Source organism: Dreissena polymorpha, chromosome 5, assembly GCF_020536995.1.
Source record: "Dreissena polymorpha isolate Duluth1 chromosome 5, UMN_Dpol_1.0, whole genome shotgun sequence".
Taxonomy (NCBI): Eukaryota; Metazoa; Mollusca; class Bivalvia; order Myida; family Dreissenidae; genus Dreissena; species Dreissena polymorpha.
In genome coordinates this window covers 114,457,803-114,485,628 of record NC_068359.1, presented here as the reverse complement: position 1 = coordinate 114,485,628, position 27,826 = coordinate 114,457,803, and the positions used below count along the sequence as shown (strand labels likewise).

The window sequence follows — 27,826 nt, the reverse complement described above, 5'->3', positions numbered from 1 at the left end:
ATAATTGTTAATGTTTCTATAAAAACAATTCAGAAACTTAATTTCTAATCTATGTACTCACAGATAGATTTTTTATAATTTCCTATAACCGATTATCAATTAACATATCATAGATCTTTTTGTTTATCAATTCAATGTGACAAAGGTTTTTTTCTGGACCATGCGCACGCATTGCCATAAATTAACGCCGCAAACAATAAATGAAATAGGCATAAAAAATAACAAATAAGTACATTCTTCATTTTTTTTTTAAAGGCATTCTGTTACAAGGTACCCTACCTATCAAAGTTAACAAACAAATCCTTGCTTCATAAAAAAAAAAAGTTGAGCGATTCTGTTGTGAGCTAAATTACCTATACTGTAGCCATCAATGCTGTCAGCAGTCAGGCCAAGGGTGAACTGAGATCCCTCGCTGCCAGACCCTTCCGGGTCCAGTCTGATGGTCTTCTTGGTGCTCAGACCCTTGTCCAGTTGTCCAAGGTATTCCCCAAAACATCGTGACACCGTTGTGTCCAGCTGGCCCCAGTGCATCTTGGGATGGACAAGAAGTCGACCAATCAGGTAAGGGTCTGCATGGGAGTAGGCAGGGCCAGAGCATTGCACTTCAACAGTGAGATTCAGGGTGCGAGAGTTAGCTGAAAAAAAAAAAAAAAAAAAAAAAAAGATAGAGATTCAGGTGCAAGAGTTAGCTGAACTATTAATGAAAGCGAGATTCAGGGTGCGAGAGTTAGCTGAAATATAAATGATAGAGAGATTCAGGGTGTGAGAGTTAGCTTTAATACAAAAGGTCTTGAGGCCTTAGGCTTAAATTGCCGTAATCAAAATTAGCAATTGTTACAAATTAAGAAATTTCTGAATGGTTTTATCAAGCCGCACATAAAGCAAAACTACAGTAAATTCAAAAATATAACACTTTGAACTGTATTTTTTTTTAAACTGCGTCGTTTATATAAACACTTGATTTCTCCTAGTTTTTCTGTCTTAAAATATAATTCGACTTATTGTATTCGCCATTTTATAACACTCAATCTTAATAATAAAGATGCTATTGCACCATACAATTCACCATATATTTGTACTCAATATATTTCTTACTGTTTTACATATTTTCAACAACAAAAAACTGTTGATTTTACTAAACTAACATAAAACAGACTAAGAAACTAAATAATATATCATAAATAAGGTGTAAAAACAAGCATCTTTCTTTTCTCCCAAGAAATAAACATATCAGTTAAGAAAATCATAGGTGATATCATTGTGTAAATATTGTGCAGATACCAATGCTTTGATGTAAGACCCCGAGAACTAAATGACCTCAAACTTAACAGTTGTTTTCTTTTCCAACTGAGTTACCACTTTACCAATTTGTTCTGTTATAAATTTCCTTCAACAAACCCCTGTGACCTTCACCTTTGTCTTGTTGACCTCAAAACCAATTCGCATCTTTCAATCAATCTAAATTAACAGCATACTAATTAAGATGATTGCAGTTGAAAGCGTTCTCTAGATATCATGCAGAAATCGGTCTCTTGATACAAGCTTAAGTGACCATGATCTTTGACCTGGTGACCTCCAAATCAAAATATTTTTCTTCCATGTAACCACTAAATAAATCACCAAGGTCATAGATCAAAGAACTCTCAAAATGTAGTACTGAAACTAATTTCCTGTTCCAAGCCCTTGTGACCTTGAACTTTGACCTGATGACCTAAAAATAAAAAATCATTTTCTTTACTCCTTAGTAACCAAATGTACCAATTTGCATAGTTGTAAGTCAAAGCATTCTCAATTTATGGTATGGAAATAAATTTAGTGTGGAAATCCCCTGTGACATTGACATTTTATCTCAATTTTTTTCCTGAGTACCTATCATACAAACCTGCATGGTTGTAGTTCAAACTTTTTCCTAAATTTCACATTGAAACAAATGTTTTATGGACTTATGAACCAACATGTTCAAAGCAATAATAAGGAAAGCCTAAATACTTCATTATCATAATTTATTACACTTTTTAGCTCAGTAATTATCCATGACTGACAGAAATCTTTATCTAAGATAAAACAACCAATTTTTGCCATCATAGGAAAAGATCATAATCCTACCATAATAGTCGAGAACATGCATGCAGTTAGGCGAGGATATATCGAGGACAGTTCGTCCCCATCTGTCGCACACATCGTAGTCAATATCACAGTAGGCTAGTATCACAGACAGGCATTTCTAAAAGCAGAAAGAATTTAACAGAATTTTTACATTCTGTTTGTCAGAATAATTATACTGTTGAAAAATAAACATTAAGAAGAAGAAAATATCAATATATGTGATATGGTCATCAAACATGTATTAACATTCGAGCTTTATTTTCTATTCATCCTGAAGTAATACATAGACAACTCCAGAAATAAAATTACTACACAAAAAATCCTTATAAGCATGTCCTTAATTTAATATTCGTATAACTATAAATACTGCTGTTAAATGTTATTTATTTTTCAACTTTTTATTATTATTTGTCACACTGACACAATCCTGATTTTGTGTCTGAAAACATATATCCAACTGCTTTAATATACCTTTTACCAATGACAACAGAATTTTGATTGTTTATACTGACATAAATTAAAAAACAAAAACAAACAAATTACTTACCTGGGACTGCTTACAAGCAGCTATATGAGATAATGTCTGGCCATCTTTATCTACAGTCTGAGCGATGGCCGACTGGACATGAGATGCCTTCTCTGATTGGGTGGATTCGAATGTTAACAGGAGTTCAAGAATTTCTGACCAATCAGATTGTACTGCCAGGTGCAAAGGTGTCCACATGTTCTTAAAATAAGGTAAGGTTAAGTGTAATTTCGAGCCATTAAGTTTAAAAGACATAACTGACATATAAAATGGTCTTGCCGACAGAGGGACTAAATATTACCCCCAAACAAGAGGGCCATGATGACCCTGAATCGCTCACCTGACTAACCTTGCTTCATGAACTTTTTATTAGACCCATATACAATCCCAAGCCAAATTTCATTAATTAATACATTCTGACAAAATTTCATTAAGACATGATGAAAACTGTGACCTCTTTCATCTACACAAGGTTTTACTAGAATTGGCGCGGTGACCTAATTTTTGACCCCAGATGACCTATATACGATTCAAAATCAGATATTATCAAGATAAACATTCGGACCATATTTCATTAAGATCATATGAAAACTATGACCTCTATTGTCTTCACAAAGTTTTTCTATGATTTGACCTAGTGACCTAGTTTTTGACCCCAGATGACCCTAATACAATCCCAACCCAAATTTACTAAAGATTAATATTCTGGCCAAATTTCATAAAGATTTAATAAAAACTGTGACCTCTACTGTCTACAAAAGTTGTTTTTTTAATCTGACCTAGTTTTTGACCCTAGATGACCCAAATTAAATCCCAACCCAGATTTTAACAAGACAAACATTCTGACTATATTTCATTAAGGTCTGATGAAAACTGTGACTTCTATAGACTACACAAGGTTTTTCTATGATTTGACCTAGTGCCTAGTTGCTGACCCCAGATGACCCAAATACAATACAAACAAGGCTCCCATGGCCCAAAAATTTATGTAGCCAACATTTTAGCCAAATGGAATTTTGTGTAGCCAAATTTTAGAAACTGTAGCCAAAGTTTTAGCAAAGCATTTGCATGGGTCAAAGTTGGATATTTTGAAAATCCTGAACTTAAAGCTGGGTGCCAGGGGGCCGCAGGGCCCTCGGTGGGTCCAGGGGACAAGGGGACCAGAGGCCCCCGGAAGCTCCTGGATTCGACGCATTTAATGGGTGCCTGTACCTGTTCTGGTGATTATTTTTTCTTTAAAAAAACAACATACACATATATTTAAAAACCTTCATGTATTTGATAAGGAACACACAAAAGTTAGTCAAAAGGCAATTCATTCACATGCACCCTGGCATGGACTCGACTGCAGGTGTTGCTTTTGAAGAACCCAGTAAAACCTGTAACAGTCGTTACAAATTATTATATTTTTCACACATACTTTAAAAAGTCAATAATACATGTGTAATAAATGCAGAATCAAATGTTTGTCACCATTTATATTCACAGAATCATGCTGCCAGAAGCCTCCACATACACCTAAGAAAATTGGGTATGGTGGCTTCTGCTCAACAGTTAAAATTGAAAATTTCATCATGGGTTCCCCTAGTTTTTATCCCAATCGTTTTGTTTGAATGCTAAATAGTTGTATCCTGGTGTGACCCAAATTCGACGATGTAACGGTTACATGAAGCAATATTTAGCAAATAAAGAAATAATGAAATGTTTAATAGCACAAAATAATAATTTTAAACTCAGCTATATTACTTTGAAATGATTCCAAGACAATAATCATCCATTTAATCGATAAAAATAGAACATCGTGGAATTTAGGTGTCGTCAAATTTGGGTTACGGTAGGTTGCCCATATTTGTTTTACAAAAAGTAAAAAAAACATTTCTTGCTGGTGGGCTCATATGTTGGGGACAATAAAACATTTTATTTAACAAACAAGGGACAAAATTGTCACAAAACCAGGTTTTCATTGTGAAAAAAAAATCTGATAAAGGGAGAAAACTCAAACTGAACTTTTGAAATGACCAAAAAAAATTAACCCCCTTTGTAAGTTTTTTTTTTTTTTTAAATCTATTTTTAGTCGTGGCGACCTTGACATTGGAGATATTGACGTGATTCTTTCGTGGGACACACCGTCCCATGATGGTGAACAAATGTGCCAAATGATTTTAAAATCTCACAATGAATGACATAGTTATGGCCAGGACAAGCTCATTTATGGCCATTTTTGACCTTTGAACTCAAAGTGTGACCTTGACCTTGGAGATATCGACGTAATTATTTCGCGCGACACACCGTCCAATGATGGTGAACAAATGTGCCAAATGATTTTAAAATCTGACGATGAACGACATAGTTATGGCTCGGACAAGCTCATTTATGGCCATTTTTGACCTTTGAACTCAAAGTGTGACCTTGACCTTGGAGATATCGACGTAATTATTTCGCGCGACACACCGTCCAATGATGGTGAACAAATGTGCCAAATGATTTTAAAATCTGACAATGAACGACATATTTATGGCCCGGACAAGCTTATTCCGCCAGCCCGCCAGCCAGCCAGCCAGCCCGCCAGCCAGCCAGCCCGCCCGCATTCGCCAATCTAATAACCAGTTTTTTCCTTCGGAAAACCTGGTTAAAAAAGACCTGTCCCAGTCAGCAAAAATGGCGTATTTGATCGTATTTTCAATTACTGTTAAAATTCTTTTCCTGTTTTATGCTTTATTCAAAGGCCAAAATGTTTTAAAAGCTCACAATTAATGAATCATACGTTATTAATAAAAAAAAATTGGCAAATTTGTAAGATCTATCTTGCCGATTTTTGATGCAAAACAACCTGAACAGTAAACTTTAGCAACAGAAAATACGACCAAATTCGGGGTGTTAGTTTAAAAAAATCCTACATGGTTGGTCTTGATGGTTCTTATATTCTTTATGTGATTAGGGTCCTCTTGCTCTGTGTGGAGACGAAATGCCTTCTTCCCACAAGACTGATAATTCAGGGTTTTCTTACAAACATCTCAAACCGCTTTTCCACAAGCTTCCACTTTTCTCAACCAGTTCACTCCCCACCCGTAGACTACGGCGTAGTCTTTCTCGTGTAACCATTCCCAGCGCCACTTATTTATGCACCTTCAAGATCTTTTACCTTATATCCAACAGGCAAGTATCTTGTTGCCATTTTTCTCAACTTAAGTCTAAACACAGATTCCCATTCGGCATTAAAAATACGCAACAAGTACTCAAATTGATTTAAATCGGCAGCAATCTTAAATCTTAAATCAGATATAATTGTTTATTTAAGCCGCTACGATGTACGATTTGTATTCACATCAGTAATTTGTCTCGATGACCGGTGTTTATGCCTACTGCGTAGCAATTTTTCAGGTCATTAACACGGCGATGTATTGAAGCACAGTCTACAGCTGAAAGCGGTTAATATCTGGGACGGCATGTCAGGAAAAAAATCAATACCAATAACAATAATTAAGCAACGATAAAAATGTGACCTCTATTGTCTACACAAGGTTTTTCTATTAGTTGACCTAGTGATCTAGTTCTTGACCCCAGATGACCCAAATACAATCCCAACCCAGATTTTAACAAGACAAACATTCTGACCATATTTCATTAACATAAGATGAAAACTGTGACCTCTTTTGTCTAAACAAGGTTTTTCTATGATTTGACCTAGTGACCTAGTTTTTGACCCCAGATGACCCAAATACAATCCCAACCCAGATTTCATCCCGATAAACATTCTGACCAAATTTCATAAAGATTGGATGAAAACTGTGAACACTACTGTCTACACAAGCAAGTTTGTTGACAGACGCACACACACACACACACACACGCACGCACGAACATACGGACGCCGGACATCACACGGTCACATAAGCTCACCATGTCACTTCATGAGAGGTGAGCTAAAAATAACGTATAACATTACATGGAATAAAATGACATATTCTTTAAAATTGATACTTATAAATTCTTTGGCAAAGCCTTAAATAAAATATATTCTTAATTTAGCTAAAAAGTAAACTAGAAATTATATGCATTTGTTATTTTTATAAAGAGCTATATTAGCAATTAGCAAACAACATACATTCTATTATAAGAGTCACATCATTGTGAATTTACTACACTAAATAATTTAAAAACAAGGGACAAAATTGTCACAAAACCAGGTTTTCATTGTGAAAAAAAATCTGATTAAGGGAGACAACTCAAACTGAACTTTTGAAATGAACAAACAAAATTAACCCCCTTTGTAAGTTTGTTTCAAAATAAATCTATTTTAAGTTGTGGTGACCTTGACATTGGAGATATTGACGTGATTCTTTCGTGCGACACACCGTCCCATGATGGTTAACAAATGTGCCAAATAATTGTAAAATCTCACAATGAATGACATAGTTATGGCCCAGACAAGCTCATTTATTGCCAATTTTGACCTTTGAATTCAAAGTGTGACCTTGACCTTGGAGATATCGACATAATTATTTCGCGCGACACACCGTCCAATGATGGTGAACAAATGTGCCAAATGATTTTAAAATATGACAATGAACGACATAGTTATGGCCCGGACAAGCTTGTTCCGCCCGCCCGCATTCGCCAATCTAATAACCAGTTTTTTCCTTCGGAAAACCTGGTTAACAATAACATAAACTAACAAGTGATGACTGTGTTTGTCGAGACACAATGCCCCCTATTGCGCCGCTTTGAAATAAAATTTCAATATATCATTTGGCAGGTTTAGAAATTATCTCCCTTTTAAAGCTTTTTACTTCCCTTGGATTGTATTTTTTTTACTTTTGACCTTGAAGGATGACCTTGACCTTTCACCACTCAAAATGTGCAGCTTCATGAGATACACATGCATGCCAGATATCTTCAATATTCAAAAAGTTATGACCAAACTTAAACGAAGGGTAAAGTTTTAGGAAAGAAAAATACCATGATATTTGACCTTTGACCTTAAAGGATGACCTTGACCCTGACTTTTCATCACACAAAACGTGCAGCTCCATGAGATTCACATGCATGCCATATATGAAGTTGCTATCTTCAATATTGCAAAACTTATCAAACTTTAACCAAGGTTAAAGTTTTGGGACAGAATGACAAATAGGCCAAAAACAATATACCCCCTCTTCTTCGAAGAAGAGGGAGCATAGAAATAAACTACCTACATTAGAATACACAAGTCTCCTTGCTCCATATGAGAGTAGAAGCCTGCATGCCCCCAGGTGGCCATTATTAGCTGCCCAGTGTAAGGGAGACCATCCATATTGGTCAGCAAGATTGGAGTTACCTCTCTTATCTAATAGCAGCCTCAGGCAACTGGAAATACCAAAAGAAACATTAGTTTTGTGTTTGTTTTAGATTTTTTATTTCTCTGATGCAAGGGAATAAATCTACTCACACTTTTCCTCGGCAAGCTTAGCCAATCAATTTGATTTACCGGTACTCAGTTATCATACACACCTCCCTTTGCCTGTTACAGACAAGTATGCATACTCTCACTCCTGCTGGGAAAAGAGGCAAGGGCCCTACCACTAAGAATTTTCACGCAAAATACCTTGACCGGGTAATTTCAGTATATTTTTAATTAATTTAAACAAGAGTCCCAAAGTCACTCACTTGAGATACAAAGCGACTGACCTGTTCTGTGCAGCCCAAGATATCAGGGCCCTCTCTACACTTTGGGGGATTGGGGCCGGGGCCCTTAAAGGGGGGAATTTCGCGTTGCTTTGGGCGAAAAGGGGATTTTAGAAGATCTTTTCACCAGTAATTAAACACCTAAAATTGCTATATTTTAATTACATAAACATACATTTAATCAATGTTTAGTAGCATGATACCAGCTGGCAACATAGGTATAAAAGTAAAAAAAACAAGAGTGCCAAACTGTCACAAAATACGCCCGTTTGAAGGTTTTGGACAACTTGATAACTTTACCATGACCTATATCTGAACTTGACCTACATGTACATATCATCTAGACACAACTTCTGACCAAATTTGGTGAAGATCAGATGAAAACTACTTCAATTAGAGAGCGGACACCATGCTAAATGCTTGAAATGCTCTAAGTGACCTCGTGATCTAGTTTTTGACCCGGCATGACCCATATTTGAACTTGACCTAGATATTGTCTAGACACAACTTCTGACCAAATTTGGTGAAGATCGGATGGTGATAATCAGATGAAAACTACTTCTATTACAGAGCTGACACCATGCTTAATGCTTGAAATGCACTAAGTGACCCCGTGACCTAGTTTTTGATCCTCATGACCCATATTCGAACTTGACCTAGATAATGTCCAGACGGATGGACGCACGCAAGCACGACAGACATCACACGATCACATAAGCTCACTGTGTCACTTCGTGACAGGTGAGCTAATAAATACAATAAATGTCAAAATGTCATTCATGCCAATATACATGTACATTCAAAACAAAAGCATCACTTAGGTATCTTTATTTGGGACTGTTCCTTGATATCCATATAAATACACAGAACTTTAAAAATATTTCTCAAATTGTGTATCCCCCTTTAAATCTAGACGTAGAAATGTAAAAAAAAATACATGCAAAACCTTAAAATTGAAAAGTGTAAATAAAGCGCAAGTTACATATAAAGCATACCCAATGTGACCAAAGGATGCTGAACAGTGCACAGGAGTCTGTTGGTCATCCCTCAAGCTGTTCACATGGCAACCCTTGTCCAAAAGTAGCTGTAAGCAGTCTGAAATATGTCAATGTCAACTGTGATGTTTGTATAGCATTTGAATATTTATTTCATAAAAAACTAAAGTTCAATATTGCATTGTTTAAGTTTTTTATTTTAAGTTAGGGGTAAAAAAAATTCCAGGAGGGGAGGCAAATATTCGTTTTCTTTCTTTTTGTTAATCAAATGCATAAATTCTCTTTACCCCTGCCTGGCTTTTTAACACTCGTTTACTGGCAACCTTTCATCAAGTTCAAAGTAAAACATTTAAACAATTTAAAAAGATTTTCACAAATACAATTTCAACTTTCAGGAACAATTATGCTTATAATTTGATTAAGGAGGCCATGAGATGACATACCTTCTTGACCATTTTCTGCAGCACAGTGAGCTGGCGTGGTACCGTCTTTCATGGGAAGATTAACATCAGCTTCTAGGTCAAATATCAACTTTCGTAGTGCATCCACAACCCCCGTTGCTGCATACCTGAACAAATGGCATGAATGTGAAACTGGTGCAAGTTTTCACCATTTCTATCAGATACATTATTTTGACATTTAACAATCAAATCACATGTAAGTTTCCTGATTGACAGGTTTTTATTGACATTTCGTAAAGCCATTCAGAAACACTGGACTGAATTATTCGTCAGAGATGTCATGTAAAAACATTTGTTTATTGTACACTGTGTTTGTAGGAGATCAAAGTGAGTTGTGGTAAAAAATCAAATAGCACTTTGTCAACTGTGCAACAAATTGGTGATATTACGAGTTTCATGCACTAGTTGTACATGGAGGGTCTACAGTGGAACAGTTGTATTTGCCTAACATTTATATATTAAACTATTATTTTACAGTTCTTACTTTACATGTTGATATTATTCTGATTCGAACTTGACAAAAAAGAACACAATTCTTTTATGCCATACGAATCTAACAGAAGTGGTGCAGTGGATATGGTGTCCGTCTAGCAATCGGTAGGTAATGGGTTCGATCCCCACTGTGGAAGTGTTCTTTAGATTTCCCACATAGACACCAAGTACTGGTTCTAGTCCAAGGTAACGGACACAAGAGCATTTCAAATAAGCTTAAGGCTTTTTATGCAATCAAGCTAAAATAAATAGGTTTTAACTAACAGAAGACACTTTGAGCAAACGGCTAATGTCAAACCCTACATTTCACTACATATGAGAGCGAATTAATAATAGTTCATTTAGACAATAGAAATGCAAGTTAACATTTTTAAATCTTTTTGCAGAGCTCCAGATAACATGCTTTAATGCTTCTGTACAAATTTATTTGAAACAAGAGATGTGTTTGTCAGAAACACAATGCCCCCTGTTGCGCCGCTTTGAAGCCATATATTTGACCTTTCACCTTGAAGGATGACCTTGACCTTTCACCACTCAAAATGTGCAGCTCCATGAGATACACATGCATGCCAAATATCAAGTTGCTATCTTCAATAATGCAAAAGTTATTGCAAAACTTTAACCAAGGTTTAAGTTTTGGGACACACACAATGAATGAATAACAGACAGACAGACAGGCCAAAAACAATATACCCCTGATCTTTCGATCCGGGGGGCATAAAAATAACAATTTAGATTAAAATGTGTAAGAATAAGCATTAAATAAAGGAAAATAAGTAATCCAAATAATATATCTTGCTAACCTGTAATATAAAGTTCATATACAATAAACCAATTTTTTGGTGTTGGTGAACTCATATACTGAAATGTCGGGGCACTAAGTCCATCAAATAGCATAAGTCATTTTGATTCATGATATCACTTTAGCACTTTCTACTAGGGATTATAGTCTAAACGACAACAGCTAACAGTTGTGTGTTCCAGTTACTGTCACTTATAACTGTTTTAATTGTGTTATGACTGCAGTACTTAGTATATTTCTGTTTATTATATAATGAGAGAGAAATTCAAAAGTAATATTATACACATTTGAAAACATTTGACGGTTTTTCCTGAACTGAAATGCCTTTTCCGTGATAATTTTAGAAATCAAAAGTACGAGTCCCAGGGATTTATAGGTTTTAAATCTATGGGTCCCAGAGAAAAAGTATGGGTCCCATCTATGAGCAGAAGAAAAACATAGTGGATCAGGGTATTTCAACATTTTAATGACATCACATGGCTATTTAGTCAGTAAACAGGAACTTTAATAAAAGGCAACTCAACAGTTTTATGACTCGATTATTTTCAAGAATTAAACAGGCAATTAAACAGGAAACTTTAAAAGGAAACTCAACAGTTTTATGACCCTATAATCTTTTAGACTGAAGGCGCTGATGTCGGAACAAAAAAAAAGTCGGTAACGGCATGATATGAACGGGTAGCAACAGATTTTTACACACAAAAAAATGTTTGAATAATGTATGCAAAACTGTCTTTGTTTGTGTTTGTGCACTTCTACATTCAAAGCTTTCGTTGGGCTGTTGACAACAAAACGGATAGCTGGTAAAGGGAGGTGTCGAGGTTTTAAACGGGTAACGGTAGGTGTGAACAGGGACTTCTGGTTGTTTTCCAGTTTGGTCTAGATTTTTAGCGCCTCCAGTGTACATCACTTTCACGCATGTGTAGTGTGACAAACAATAACCTCACTTGACCATTATAATAGATGAGCAGTTTTACGTCAATATTGACATATCTCCACGGCTGTAGCCATTAAGATGCAGCGTAATTAACATAAACATTTTCCACTTCAAAACAAAGCACTATGAGTTTTTATACATCATTCAAAGTAAAAGCCCAGGCTTTCCCTGAGGAAGAATTACATGATTTCTTATTTTTAAAATGTTTCACATGAAATGCACGAGGACTGTTAATTTGTTGCTAGAAAATTACAAAATTAATAGAAAAATATAGTGCTATGCAACACATGCTCCTTATCATAATGACCCTTCCTATTGTTGAATACAAAATTAAGCTTTCCAATGACCCGGATTATAAATAGTAAAATGGTCGAGTTGCAAGTTTTTTGGTCTTAAATTCTTTTTTTTTTCCATTCGTGAAATATTTTGCAGTATCATAATTTATACACCTTTAGGATTGTGCGTCCGCGGGACGCATATATAGCAAATGTTTGTGTCCCCTGCGATTTCTATGCGTCCAGGACGCAGACCTAAAATTATCCCTGCCTTTTTCAAATTCCAGATCAAAATGACACAGAGCACCTGTTCATGGATGCTTGATATTCTTAAAAGTTACTTAACTATAAGAAACCTGAAATGTGCAATAAGTTAATGTTACTGAAATGTAAAATTAAATGGTAAACAAGAACACTGCATAACAGGTGCCAACGCTCGGCTGAGGGTGCAGTTTTGAATGAATGAAAGCTTGTCAGATTAATTTTTTTTAGAGGTCAGTGACCTTGACCTTTGACCTAGAGACCCCAAAATGGGTGTGGCGTGTATAACTCATCAAGGTGCATCTACATATGAAGTTTAAAAGTTGTAGGTGGAAGCCAATGTTCAAAAGGTTAACAAAATGTAAAGGTTTTAGCACGACGCTGGATGACGAGCTGGCTGACAATACCTCGGGTTTTCTCCGAAAACAGCAGAGCTAAAAATGAATTGATGATCATTTTCAAGAATTCAATATTGTAATAAAATGCAATGATAATTGTTTTTAAGAATTCCATTTGTAAATCTGGGAGTAAAATAATAATTTCTATCAAAATCTTCTGGAGCTCCATCTCATTGTATCTACATTTTCGGATATGAACATTTTTAATTATTTCTGAGTGTCAAATAATGAACAATTGTCGTACATGATACATGTCATACCTATGGATTGGAGAAGCTGGCACAAATCTTTCCTGCATTCTTTGTTCTGGGGTTCTTGAGTGAACACTGTTGGCATACAGCTGACTGTTTTCATAGGAACTTCTAACAGCCATTTGCGCAGATACTCTAGTAACCACATTGATGGCACTAGTGGTGTTTATATCTTTACTATAAATCTCTACAGGCAATGTTTCCGGCAGAACTATCATTGTTGACAATTTTTGCTGAGGTTCAGAATTAGTTGTTGCTGTCCTAATGCTTATATTGGATGTTACTAAAGTCTTCTGTTGTGATATCATTGGTGATGTCATTGGTGACATATTTACACCAATTGCATGTGATGAAACAGCGCTGGCAGGTGAAGATATTACTGATGACATCAAAGATGATGTCAATGGTGACATGTTCATAGTATTTATAGGTGATACAACTGTTGACATCTTTGCTGATGTCATGACTGCAAATATTGGAGGAGATGTTGAAGCAGTACTCACTGATGCCATGGAGGTTACTATTTGCGTAGAGCGTGCTGATTGTTCAGCTTCCATTCTAGATGCTTCCATCCATGCTGATTTTCTTGGTGATATCAAAGGAGTTGCCACAGGACCCGGTGAAATTATTTCATTGGCTGCCTTATTACCAATATCTAATAAGCCCTGAGGAGTTCCATTGGAACTGCAGGTCATGGAATGGTCATCAAATGATGTCACTGATGATGTCATATTTACAGATGTGTTTGATGATGTCACAACTAATGATGTCACAGAGATTGGCACATTTGATGGAGACATTTCAATTGATCCAGAGCAGGGTGAACAAGACGAAAGCATGCCTTCTACTGCTACTCTAGAATCTACTCCAGGCGTATTGGAAGGTACTGCAAAATAAAGAATGCTTCTAGAAATTATATGACATATACTATTATTGCATGTATTTTTACATAAATATGCTATACATTTACATCACATTTATATTACACAAACAATAATTCATCATTATTTACAAACCCAATTCTCACAATCCATTTAAAATATTTAATTTTGATTAAGGGACCAAACTGGCCAATTTACAATTTTCTTTAATTATGCTTGTAAGACTATGCTGTACGCAATCATTTTGAAATGAACAAGTGATTACTAGTAATTCATACAAGAGTAAGCATTCCCATACATTTACATGATCTTTGCCAAAATGCTTCATACAGTATGGAGATACCTGACTACATTGCGACAACATTATAATTACATATTATGTACACAGAATAATGCATTACATGCTGTATATATTTTGTTACACTTTCAAAATACTGAAAGACCGTATTGTGTAACAAAATGGAAAGACTGAAAGACCTTAAGGTCCTTCTAAGTTTGGTGTCTTAAACTCTTACGATGCAAAATTACAGTTTAATCACTCACAACCATTGCTGGAGAGTAACACTATAGCATGTGTAAAATACATGTAGATTGTTTCTCTTGCATTGCATATTTTAAGGTCTACCTGATTTTTTGTTAACACTAAAATTGTTTGCATTCTTTGATGGTATTACACATAAAAGCATTGCCTTTTGCCTTAATATCAAACAAAAATAAACAATTTGTCAACATTTAATACATTACACTGAATATTAACAGTTTGACATGGAAGCACTTGAATAATGTGTCTGATGTCGGATTGCCCCACATCACATGTTTGGACAAATCTGTTATACATTCTACATAGGACAAAACCACCAAGGGCCATAATTCCACCAATATGGTCATAATAAAATTCCTGACTAAACTATCATATACACATTAAGTTCATTCAGCAGTGACAGTTTGAGCACAATGACCCAAGCAGTTAGAGGACTGAAAAACACAATTTGGGATAATTAATAATAATAAAAAAATATATCAAAGGGCCATAATTCTGCTAAAACTTGCTGTAAATGTTTGATAAAAATCCATAAAATTACTTAAGAGCAGTTGAAAACACAAGCTATGTAATGTACAGATGCTCATTTCGACAGACAGACAAGCTCAACGCTTAATGCCCCTTCCATTCCATGGGGGTGGGGGGGGGGATTTATGTTTAGTAGGAGCTTGTTACAGTAGTGATGAATACCCGCTGATGCTGCATGCAGTAATATGTAGTCAGTTCTAACAATGAAAATATGTCATTTTTTGCACAAAGTTTGTAAATGCAATGTTATATACCAAATATTAACCATTGGGCATTGTTGGTTAAGACAAAAAGGTATTTTCAAGTCATTTTGCTCTATAAGCCTATATTATAAACTATTGACTATTGGACCCCCTGGGTGTGGCCAGTTTTAACCCAGGTTCATGATCTGAAAAACTAAGTAGGGAGCCAATAAACAATCTTGCATAAGAAATATAATGCGAATTGAGGCTGTTGTTTAATAGATGTATCTTTTTGTTTATTAAGTCTAAACAACTATAACAATGTCAACACAACTCAAAAAAGGAGAACTACTCCCGACAAATATGTATCTTCAGACAGATGGACAGACATGGTGATTCCAGTTTTCTGCCTTTACTCTGTAAGGGGGTTGGGGCAGGGGTAGGAGGGTACAATAATGTGTTATGCACATTTATATTAACAAACTGGGACATGACAAAGAGATAAATGTAAAATGAACAAATGTGAATGACAACATGAAGATTACATTTTAGTAGTGGTAAAGGGCAAGTATTCACACAGTCATGCCATGCACAGCATTATTCTCTCTCTGTTAGTTAATTGGAATTAAAATTATATATATTGAAGAGTTAATAATGTTGATTTCAATATTAAATTATTGAACATTTAATAATCTCGAAGTCTTTCTTAAAGACATTAAGCAGTTTTGAAAATTTTGATTAATATAAGATGTGTGGGTCAAACATTTTAGATGCATAAACTGTATAAGATCAAATTATTTAATGTAACAACACTGTCTCTATAACAAACAACACAAGAGCTGTCACAAGACAGTGTTCTTGACCATTCTTCTGATTTGATAGTGTAGCGAACATAACCGTCAGTAACCTGATATAATTACTATTAAGACAAATTTCAGCACAATACCCAAAAGCAAAATCAATGTGTTCACTGAAAAGATTTTTGTCTATTCATAGTAGCATTGACCTTGACCTAACTGGCACTAAATGCAAACCTCAACTAAGTCTTCTTGTACACTACCTTCACACCAAGAAATAGCAAAATACCTTCATAAAAAAACAAGAGCTGTCACCATAGGATGACATATGCCCCCTAAAAACACTTTTACGAAACCTAAACACAAATTTCGAAACCTAAACATGGACCCAAAGTTCAAGGTCAAAGTCAAAGGGGTCAAAATTTGAGTGCATATGGAAAGGCCTTGTCCATATACACATGCATGACAAATATGAAGGTTACATCTGAAGCGACATAGAAGTTATGAGCATTTTTCGAAACCTAAACGCAAAGTGTGATGAACTTTCAGACAGACAGACAAGACGGACAGAAATGCGATCACTATATGCCCACCTTACGGGGCGTACAAATCTTAACTGAAATATTTATAATAATACACTTAATCTATTTTTAGTAATGACCTTGACTTAATTGGCTAAAATGCAGGGTCTACTTGCAGGCTTGCAATAGCCTTAGTTTCATCACAGTTTGAACGTGCAAACATATTTAGCAAACAAGAGGGCCAAGATGGCCCTAGTTCGCTCACCTGAGAGGAGTCGGTTCATTCAATCTTTACCTAATGTCAAACTTGACCTAGATATTGTCCAGACAAACATCCTGGTCAAATTTCATCATTATTTCATCTGCGAGTCATGATCAATGTACCTATGAAGTTTCATGATCCTAGGCGTAAGCATTCTTGAGTTATCATTCTGAAACCATTTTTCTAAGTTGAGTCACCGTGACATTGACAGCCATTGTGTGAATACATTTTTTGGCACTGTGACCTTGACCTTTGACCTAGTGACCTGATAATCAATAGGGGTCATCTGCGAGTCATGATCGATATACCTATGAAGTTTCATGAACCTAGGCATAAGTGTTCTTGAGTTGACATCCAGAAACCATTTTACTATTTCAAGTCACCGTGACCTTTGACCTAGTGACCTGAAAATCAATAGGGGTCTTCTGTGAGTCATGAAGTTTCATGAACCTAGGCATAAGTGTTCTTGAGTTGACATCCAGAAACCATTTTACTATTTCAAGTCACAGTGACCTTTGACCTAGTGACCTGAAAATCAATAGGGGTCTTCTGTGAGTCATGATCAATGTATCTATGAAGTTTCATGATCTTAGGCATAAGCGTTCTTGAGTTATCATCCGGAAACCATTTTACTATTTCAGGTCACTGTGACCTTTGACCTAGTGACCTGAAAATGAATATGGGTCATCTGGGAGTCATGATCAATGTACCTATGAAGTTTCATGATCCTTGGCATAAGCGCTCTTGAGTTATCATCCGGAAACCATCTGGTGGACGGACGGACCGACATGAGCATAACAATATACCCCCTCTTCTTTTTAAGGGGGGGGCATAATGAGAAAACTGCCCCCCTCCCAGCAGCCATTTTATTCAACTGACCGGAACCATTTTTGAACTCAACTCTCCTATCAAGGAAACAAATGTTCTGAGCAAATTTCATGAAAATTGGGCCAAAAATGTGACTTCTACTGTGTTCACATGTTTTCACTATATACATATAGAGAAAAATGCCCTGCCCACTGGCGGCCATGTTTTTTCACCGATCTCGACCATTTTCAAACTCGTCCGAGATATCAATAAAACCAATGTTTTGACCAACTTTCATGATGATTGGGCAAAAATTGTGACTTCTAGAGTGTTTACAAGGTTTCTCTATAGCCAAATAGGAAAAACTGCCACTATATATATATAGAGAAAAATGCCCTGCCCACTGGCTGCCATGTTTTTTCACCGATCTCGACCATTTTCAAATTCGTCTGAGACATCAAATGAACCAATGTTTTGACCAACTTTCATGATGATTGGGCAAAAATTGTGAATTCTAGAGTGTTTACAAGGTTTCTCTATAGCCAAATAAGGAAAACTGCCCCGCACACTGGCGGCCATGTTTTTCAACGGATCGGAACCACTTTTGAACTCAACCAAGATATCATTACGACAAACATTTTGACAAAAGTACATGAAGATTGGGCATGAAATGTGACTTCTACAGTTTTTACAAGGTTTTTATTTTTTTTGACCTAGTGACCTATTTTTTGACCGAGCACAACCCAGTTTCGAACTTGGCCGAGATTTCATTGGGACAAAGTTTCTGACCCAGTTTCATGAAGATGGGACAAGAAATGTGGCCTCTAGAGTGTTTACGAGCAAATGTTGAGCTCATAAAAACCTTTCATAAATTTAGTGACCTCACACAATGACACTGAACTCTTGCTCAGTTTCATTTCAATACTAGGACTAGAAACAGTGATATGGAGAGGTTACATGTTAACCTTAACCACAGCATTACCATGACACCAATGCAGACATTTGGGTGAGTAGTACAGCTCAGACTATTCGGTGAATTGTAAGGCTGAAAACAAACTGTGATAAGGATAACAAAAGGCTTGTCCTGCAGTCATTTATGGTTGCATGAACACAGATCCTATTGTTACAACAGGACCAAAGGCCCTAAGACGCTAACCTGAGACTCATAGAAACTGAACTGTTCTGGGCAGGAAGTGTTCACAAGGTTTCACAATGAACTGACAAGGAAACTACCCTTACACCTTGTAACTATATTTTTCTAACAAACCTCAATCATTTTCAAACTAAGTCTAGATATCATAACAACACAATCTTTAATGTTTTGTGCAAGTTTAATGGTGCATTGGTCAAAACTGTGACTTCTAGGTGTTTAAATGGTTTGACTTTAGCTCCCTGCTACATGACAGCCATGTTTTTCAATGGACTAATACCATATCTTTATATGGTGACGAAATCATTTGACCAAAATGTACTCACCATGTTTCATGAAGAATGTGCAAACAAATATGACTTTTACAGTGTCTAGTTTTCTAACTACTGACCAAGTTTTTGACCACATAAAACCACTTCGAAATCAGCTGAGGCAATATTGAGGAAAATTTCTGACCAAATGTTTTGAAGTTAGGACAATATATGTGACCTCTAGGGTTCACAAGCTTTGAATTTACTTTGACCTTGTGACCTAGTCTTTGACTAAATGTGACCCATGAGTTGCAAAATCAGCAGATATAATCATTAGGATAAATGTTTTGACCAAGTTTTTTGAAGATTGGGCTCTAAATATAACCTCTAGTGTTCCTTTATACTTTGACCTAGTGACAAATTTTTTTGACCCAGTTTCAAACGTGGCCCAGATATTTTTGGAAACATCACAAGCTGTTCAATTTAATTTGACCTAGAGACCCAGTTTCAAACTTGGGCGAAATATTATTGGAACAAATATTCTGACCAAGTTAAATGAAGATTTGGTTTTAAATGTGGTTTCTATCAATTTAACATACTTGATCTATTGTGTGACATAATGACCTTTTTACTCCAGTCTCAATTTCAGCCAAGATATTCTTGGGACAACTTTATGAAGATTGGTCAATAAATGTGGCCTCTAGAGTGTTCACAAGCTTTTTCTTTTATTTTAGCTAGTGACCTATTTTTAAGCCCCAAATGACTTAGATTCAAAGTAAGCTGAGACATCATTTGGATAAATGTTTCTTACCACGTGTCATGAAGATTGGACAATATAATAAATGTGGCCTCTATAATGTTCAGACTTTTTTCTTTAATATAACCTATTTTTTTTACCCCATATGACCCATTTTCAAACTAGGCAGAGACATGATTAGGACAAAAATTCTAACAAATTTTAATTAAGATAGGAAAATCAATGTGGCCTTTGGAGTGTTGATAATGGAAATGTTGAAGAATGATGACACACCATGCATTACGACAAACGACCGACACAAGAAAATCACAAAAGCTCACCATGAGCATGTTGTGCACAGGTGAGCAAAAAAGTGGACAGAACTTTTGACTTAAGTGTCATGTCTTAGCTTAGCTTTAGTTAGAAAATTCTATTAATCACTTATTCCAAATTTTAATTGTGTAACAAAATACAAATATTTCAATTAGGGACTAAAACAAGTATTGTTGGAAACGATGGATGCTCCCCGATGATGTGCTTTGTCAATCTATGTGTTAATAACCACCTTAAAAAATCTATTATTAGCCTTGGTGACCTTGACCTTGAACCCAGTGACCTCAAACCTCATCAAAAGGTAGAGGTCCATGCAAGGTACCTACATGCCAAATATGAAAGGGATCAGTAAAGTAGTGAAGGCCCTAGGAGAAACTGTAACAAAAGCGTGACGGAAAATCTATTATTAGCCTCGGTGACCTTGACCTTGAACCCAGTGACCTTAAACCTCATCAAAAGGTAGAGGTCCATGCAAGGTACCTACATGCCAAATATGAAAGAGATCGGTAAAGTATTGAAGGCGCTATGAGAAACGGTAACAAAACTGTGACGGAAAGAAGTAAGGAAGGAAGGAAGGAAGGAAGGGAGGAAGGAAGGGAGGAAGGAAGGACAAACTGGCAACTATATGCTCCGCCGAAATTTTATTTCGGGAGCATAAAAAACTTTGCATATAGTATAAATTTTAATCAAAGTTCCTCAAGAAATATTTTACTGGCTTCCATGTATTGTAAGTGTTCTGAGAATTCAATAAATGCAAACAACTAAATTAACACAAACATTTCTTTATATTTGGAAATAATGTATCTATATTGTAGAAAATATAAAATATAGCATATCATTATTATTTTAACACATCACAGGACCATGAGGTACACCATTACTATGATCATGTTCAAGCTGGAAAAAGCCCTTCAATATAAACAAGGGCTGTTTGTAATACATGCATGCCCCCCATATGGGCTGTCAGTTGTAGTGGCAGCCATTGTGTGAATCCTTTTTTGTAACTGTGACCTTGACCTTTGACCTGAAAATCAATAGGGGTCATTTGCCAGTCATGATCAATGTACCTATGAAGTTTCATGATCCTAGGCCTAATTATTCTTGAGTTATCATCAGGAAACCATTTTACTGTTTCGAGTCACTGTGACCTTGAACTTTGACCTAGTGACCTTAAAATATAAAGCGGTCATCTGCCAGTCATAATCAATGTACCTATGAAGTTTCATGATCCTAGGTGTAAGCATTCTGAGTTATCATCAGGAAACCATTTTACAGTTTCGAGTCACTGTGACCTTGACCTTTGACCTAGTGACCTGAAAATCAAAAGAGGTCATCTGCCAGTCGTGATCAATGTTCCTATGAAGTTTCATGATCCTAGACATAAGCATCCTTGAGTTATCATCCGGAAACCATTTTACTGTTTCGAGTCACTGTGACCTGGACCTTTGACCTAGTGACCTGAAAATGGATAGGGGTCATCTGCCAGACATGATCAATGTACCTATGAAGTTTCATGATCCTAGGCGTAAGCATTCTTGAGTTATCATCAGGAAACCATTTTACTGTTTCAAGTCACTGTGACCTTGACCTTTGTCCTAGTGACCTGAAAATGAATAGGGGTCATCTGCCAGTCATGATCAATGTACCTATGAAGTTTCATGATCCTAGGCCTAAGCATTCTTGAGTTATCATCCGGAGTCCATTTTACTGTTTCGAGTCAATGTGACCTTGACCTTTGACCTAGTGACCTGAAAATTGATAGAGGTCATCGGCCAGTCATGATCAATGTACCTATGAAGTTTCATGATCCTAGTCCTAAGCATTCTTGAGATATCATCCGGAAGCTATTTTTCTATTTCGAAACACTGTGACCTTGACCTTTGATCTAGATGAATAGGGGTCATCTGCCAGTCATGATCAATGTACCTATGAAGTTTTATGATCCTAGGCGTAAGCATTCTTTAGTTATCATCAGGAAACCACTTTACTGTTTCGAGTCACCCTGACCTTGACCTTTGACCTAGTGACCTGAAAATCGATAGGGGTCATCTGCCAGTCATTATCAATGTACCTATAAAGTTTCATGATCCTAGGCGTAAGCATTCTTGAGATATCATCCGGAAGCCATTTTTCTATTTCGAGTCACTTTGACCTTGACCTTTGACCTAGTGACCTGAAAATGGATAGGGGTCATCTGCCAGTCATGATCAATGTACCTATGAAGTTTTATGATCCTAGGCGAAAGCATTCTTGAGTTATCATCAGGAAATCACTTTACTGTTTCGAGTCACTGTGACCTTGACCTTTGACCTAGTGACCTGAAAATCGATGGGGGTCATCTGCCAGTCATGATCAATGTACCTATATATGAAGTTTCATGATTCTAGGCGTAAGCATTCTTGAGATATCATCCGGAAACCATTTTTCTATTTAGAGTCACTGTGACCTTGACCTTTGACCTGAAAATCAATAGGGGTCATCTGCCAGTCATGATCAATGTACCTATGAAGTTTCATGATCCTAGGCCTTAGCGTTCTTGAGTTATCATCCGGAAAACATCTGGTGGACAGACCGACTGACCGACATGTGCAAAACAATATACCCCCTCTTCTTTGAAGGGGGGCATAATAATTAAACAAATGACAGGCCAATACTAATTGATGGAAAGCAGAAAAAGCCCTCAATCAGTGAAGTTTTACAGTCAGGCAAGTTAAATCAGACCATCAATTCAATATAGTTCACATCCAAAAAACACTTTTCATTTGTTTTCATTGCCAAAAAAATTATTGTCTGATTAAGTTAATTCATAAAAGCCGAACTTTAAACAGATTTTGGTGATAACATTTCAAAACACAAACTTTCTAACAACGTTAAATACAAAACAAAAAAAATACTTCTTATGTCAACTTATTTTTGGCAATTTTTTTTAAATAACGCAGCCCCATCCAACTGACAATTTAACAAGGAGCAGTGGTCTGTATTTAACAGGACAGTTCTCACAGGGATTAACATACACAAAATACCTCCTTCTCAACCTTATTTGTAAAAGGTGGAATCTGTTAATTAAAAGAAGAACAGCACATTTATATAAGCCATAAAAAGAAATAATACAGAGTGTCAGTTTACTCAATAATATTTGAAAAAGGTTATTGATGACGAAACATCATTATTCACCTTATTTCTAAATGATTATGTAAACTTATTATCACGGAAAAATGCAAATCGTTTCCATTTATACTTTCTTGGAAAATTAACAAGTTACTAAGCAGAAACAAACCAATAACAAGGGCTGTTTGTAAAACATGCATGCCTCCTATATGGGCTGTCAGTTGTAGTGGCAGCCATTGTGTGAATACATTTTTTGTCACTGTGGCCTTGACCTTTGACCTAGTGCCCTGAAAGTCAATAGGGGTCATCTGCCAATCATAATCAATGAACCTATTAAGTTTCATGATCCTAGGCCTAATTATTCTTGAGTTATCATCAGGAAACCATTTTACTATTTCGAGTCACTGTGACCTTGACCTTTGACCTAGTGACCTGAAAATCAATAGGGGTCATCTGCCAGTCATGATCAATGTACCTATGAAGTTTCATGATCCTAGGCGTCAGCGTTCTTGAGTTATCATCCGGAAACCATCTAGTGGACGGACGGACTGACCGACGGACTGACATGTGCAAAACAATATACCCCTTCTTCTTCGAAGCCGGCATAATAACTAATGTTAACAATTGGATAACTCATGGCAATGTAGACAGAAATTTATAGCAACACCTTTCAAACGCTTGGCAAAGGGTTAACAGTAAAATGATTGGATAAAGCAGCCATGTGCATTTTTGTACCACCAAACAAATAAACCTTTCATTGATTGACCAGTGTCGACTGGTTTATTCTTACTTTCTGTAATTTAATGTGTCAATATATACAAATTACAACATTTGGTACAACATTATATTAAACGGATTAAGAGTACCAGTACATTGTACCATAAATTACGCACAACTTTGTTTCGTACGTGATTTTCACACAAATTGTGCGTCAAAGTTGAAGTGTGGGCTTTATGTGGGTGCGTGTAATTCATGGTGAATTATGGTATACTTTTGAATAAAAATGTCTTAATTAGTTTTAAGAATGGTAATACATAATACAAATTGAGTAAAAGCTTTATTATTCTATGGTTATTGTTTCAATGAATATATAATATCTATAGAAGTGCATCATATACAGAAATACGCAAGTTATTAATAAAATATTATATCAAAGTAATAAATTATCTTACATAGCCAAATTAGGTATCACAGTTTAAAGTTATTGGTTGCTATGGTTACCTGACACCATGGAAACAAGGAGCTGTTGAAGGTCGGCCATCTCGGGATCGAGAAAGTCAAAGGATTCAGAGGTGGGTGGGGGAAGTGGGAGATCAGCGTGCAAGTCAGAGGTGAAACTATCAAAACTATCATCACGAAACTGAAACAAACAACATGCAATGCAGCTAAAACACATGCTGTTAAGAGCAGAAGACAACAGAATGACAGGAAAATGATACACTGTGTTTACAAGTTTTGAAATATCAGTCAAAATTTCAAGGCAGGCGCTTGAAGTGGGCTATTATTTTGTTTTTTTTGCTGGTGTTTAATCAATTTTGTCGAACAAACAACACAAACAGGCAAAGATTATTTAGTTTTAGTTGTCCTCCCTTATTTCTTAACTATATATATATAAAGACATTTAACTTAAACAGAAACCCATGAAAGTCTTTAGCCCATAAAAATGTTAGCTTGATGCACAAATGTGAGCAAAGCAACCTTAATACGGTGTTTAATTGATTAACACAGGTTTAGTGTATGGTAAATCCTTTATTATTTTTACAAAAACAGATTTCATTTTAATAAAACATTAATTCCTATATTTTTCAAAAACATGAACAAAAATTCCCATTTTTTCAATTGTGTAATACGTATTAAGTGCAGCTATTAATTCAGTAATTTTAAACTTATTTCAATGTGCTACTAAAAGTACTGTTAAACTTTGCTGAATGTACTTTTATTAACCTAGCATATATTATAGTTGTTTTTATGGAAGCTGGATGATTTATATACTAATGCCATGTAAGATGGTATGCTTGCAATTTTACAAACTGTGATGACCTATATTTTTAATTTACAAACAGGTATTTGTATTATCAGCAGTTTCAATAAACAAAAATTTGAACAGAGTTAACACATGTACATCACGCAAACAAACCAAGAAATCGTATACAAAACCATGCAAAAATGTGAAAGCAATTAAAGCAAAACAATAGAAATGTTAACATTGCAACCAATATAAGAAATACCAAACCATACAGGCTTCACAAACTTTCACTTGACTCATTATATATAAATCCTTTTAATCAATTGTAATTTACAAATGGGCTGAAGCTTCTGTCAATATTTGCAAACAATTCATGACTATATTCACCTACATTCTAGGTAAATTATGTTATTCTTTGTATAAACTGGATGAGAATCTTTAAGAATATAAAACTTCACTACCGTACAACATGTTTCTCATGACAGTTCATGTTGATGTAAAAAATTGGCTCAAAAGCAGAAAAATCCTTAATAAGGATTGAACAAATGAAACATGTATGGTTAAGAAATTGTCACAGCATTAAGAGATTATAATAAAACATGTATGCCCTCAAAGTTGCAGCAAAGTGTTGTCAAAATGTTCAATTGTTAGCATTTTTTAGCATTGCATAAACCTGAGATATTTACCTTTAATCTCTTAAAAAAATCAATATGAATCTTCCTGAACTAACCAGCATATTTTATTGCTTAAAATTGTTCTATTTTGTGGAGATGAATTGCATGTTACAAGTGCCAGTGACCTTGACCTATGCCCTGTTGATATGAAAACCAATGCTGTCTTGCAATACTTCCACATAACCAGCACACAGCCTTAAAATGAGCATAGGTCCAAGCAAACTCAGGATATCATGCAGATTTGAGTTAAACGAAATATTCCGAAATGTTCTGTACAATAGAAATTTTGACCAACCAACAGGTGCAACAAATAGTTATTTATTGCAAGAAACTGCTCAGAGAAATCCAGAGGTATACATGTATACATTAGTGTAAAGCTGATAAGCCATCAAATCTATAATCATGTTTATAATTACACATTTTTGGTATAATGTGTGTACAATTTTTTGAAATTTCAGAGTGTCAAGTATTCGTCATAAAGAACTGTGTATGCATATTTCAAAACAACACCAACTGGGTAATATCATATCAAAGACGAAAGTCTGCTCAATATAATGAATATAACTATATGATTTTTTCTTGATGGATCTTTCTTCATGGTATGATTAGTATCAAGTCTTATGGTAGCAACACGGCATTCAAATGACATGTTCAACAAAATTACCAGTTAGCTTTGTGCCCAAATCTTATAAAGAGAAATGAACCCATTATGACTGGGTCCTAGGATGTGTTACTTTTTAAATGTTTTAATCAGTGGTTGAGAAGCAACAATAGCAAAACAAAACTAATATAACAATGATCAAACAAAAGGGTTAAGAGGGCCCTAGGTCGCGCACTGGAGTTGAACAAATCAGCTTTTGATTGGTGGTCATGTTTTTTAATTAACTTAATCTATTTTGAAAATAAAAAAAAGGCCATCACATGAGTTTTTTGTAAAGGCTAAAATTCAGCAAATAGGTTTTCAACAAGAGTTTATTTTTCATTTTCTGGTAAATTAAACTTGTATTTTCCATACAAACCAAATTAAAATATTCCGTTGAATAAGCAATTTTGTGAAGGACCACATGAGAAACTTCCTGCCAAGTTTGGTAAAAATCCTCCAGATGGTTTCACAGATTGTATTTGAAGGAAAATATTGACAAGGATAGATGGAAGCTGACCACAACATTACTGATCATTCTACCTCTGTGACAAGGATAGATGGAAGCTGGCCACAACATTACTGATCATTCTACCTGGGTATACTCAGGCGGGCTAGAAGAATTAAAGTTTCTAAACATATATGTACAATACTTAAGTCCATTTATCATGTGTGTAATTTTATAAACACTAAAAATAAGCAACATCAGAAACATGTTCACTCATATCCATATTACTGTAGCACTTGTTAAATTCCCATTCTTTTTAGCTGACAGAAAAACAATAGCTGATAGAAGGAAGAAATAGAGAAATTAACAATGGTACACACAGTTATATTACACTAGTACAAAGAAACTTACAATCATGCGTTATCATGAGCTATTTTATTAGGGAAAGATTTCTATGTTGATAAACAATAACTGACAATAAATGATTTAATTACTAGATACAGAGGAATACCTATTGTACACCCCATCAAATACAAGTATTGTTAATAGTGACCAAAAAAGCCAATTTGCAAGTAAAGACATTTGGTTAAAACCAAATTCTTTTATATTGTTTGAGAATAATGCAATGAAGTGTACTAGAAACTCATCTTTGCCCTAAATATAGTATTTTAAATCCTTCCCTGATGTCATGCACTGTCAAAACCCTCAATGACAAAAGAAAACACCATTGCAGGAACTTACAGATTTTATAGATTTTTTTTAATCACATTAAAAAAAATCATTATCTGAGGATCTCAACAATCATAAAAAAAATTTTAATTCTAAAAATGTAA

At 35.5% G+C, this 27,826-nt stretch overlaps 1 protein-coding gene across 2 annotated transcripts in view; it reads right to left on the bottom strand.

Annotated features, from left to right (window-relative positions):
- LOC127832673 (cortactin-binding protein 2-like) overlaps positions 1-27,826 on the bottom strand; it is a 105,063-nt gene that overhangs the window by 35,155 nt on the left and 42,082 nt on the right. For both annotated transcript variants that reach the window (XM_052358281.1, XM_052358282.1), the window contains 8 exons: positions 24,487-24,625; positions 13,178-14,054; positions 9,735-9,859; positions 9,292-9,391; positions 7,828-7,978; positions 2,654-2,833; positions 2,107-2,224; positions 354-635 (listed from right to left, as the gene is read on the bottom strand). In XM_052358281.1, coding sequence (XP_052214241.1) covers positions 354-635; positions 2,107-2,224; positions 2,654-2,833; positions 7,828-7,978; positions 9,292-9,391; positions 9,735-9,859; positions 13,178-14,054; positions 24,487-24,625 — 1,972 coding nt within the window. The remainder of the gene's footprint in view (positions 1-353; positions 636-2,106; positions 2,225-2,653; positions 2,834-7,827; positions 7,979-9,291; positions 9,392-9,734; positions 9,860-13,177; positions 14,055-24,486; positions 24,626-27,826) is intronic.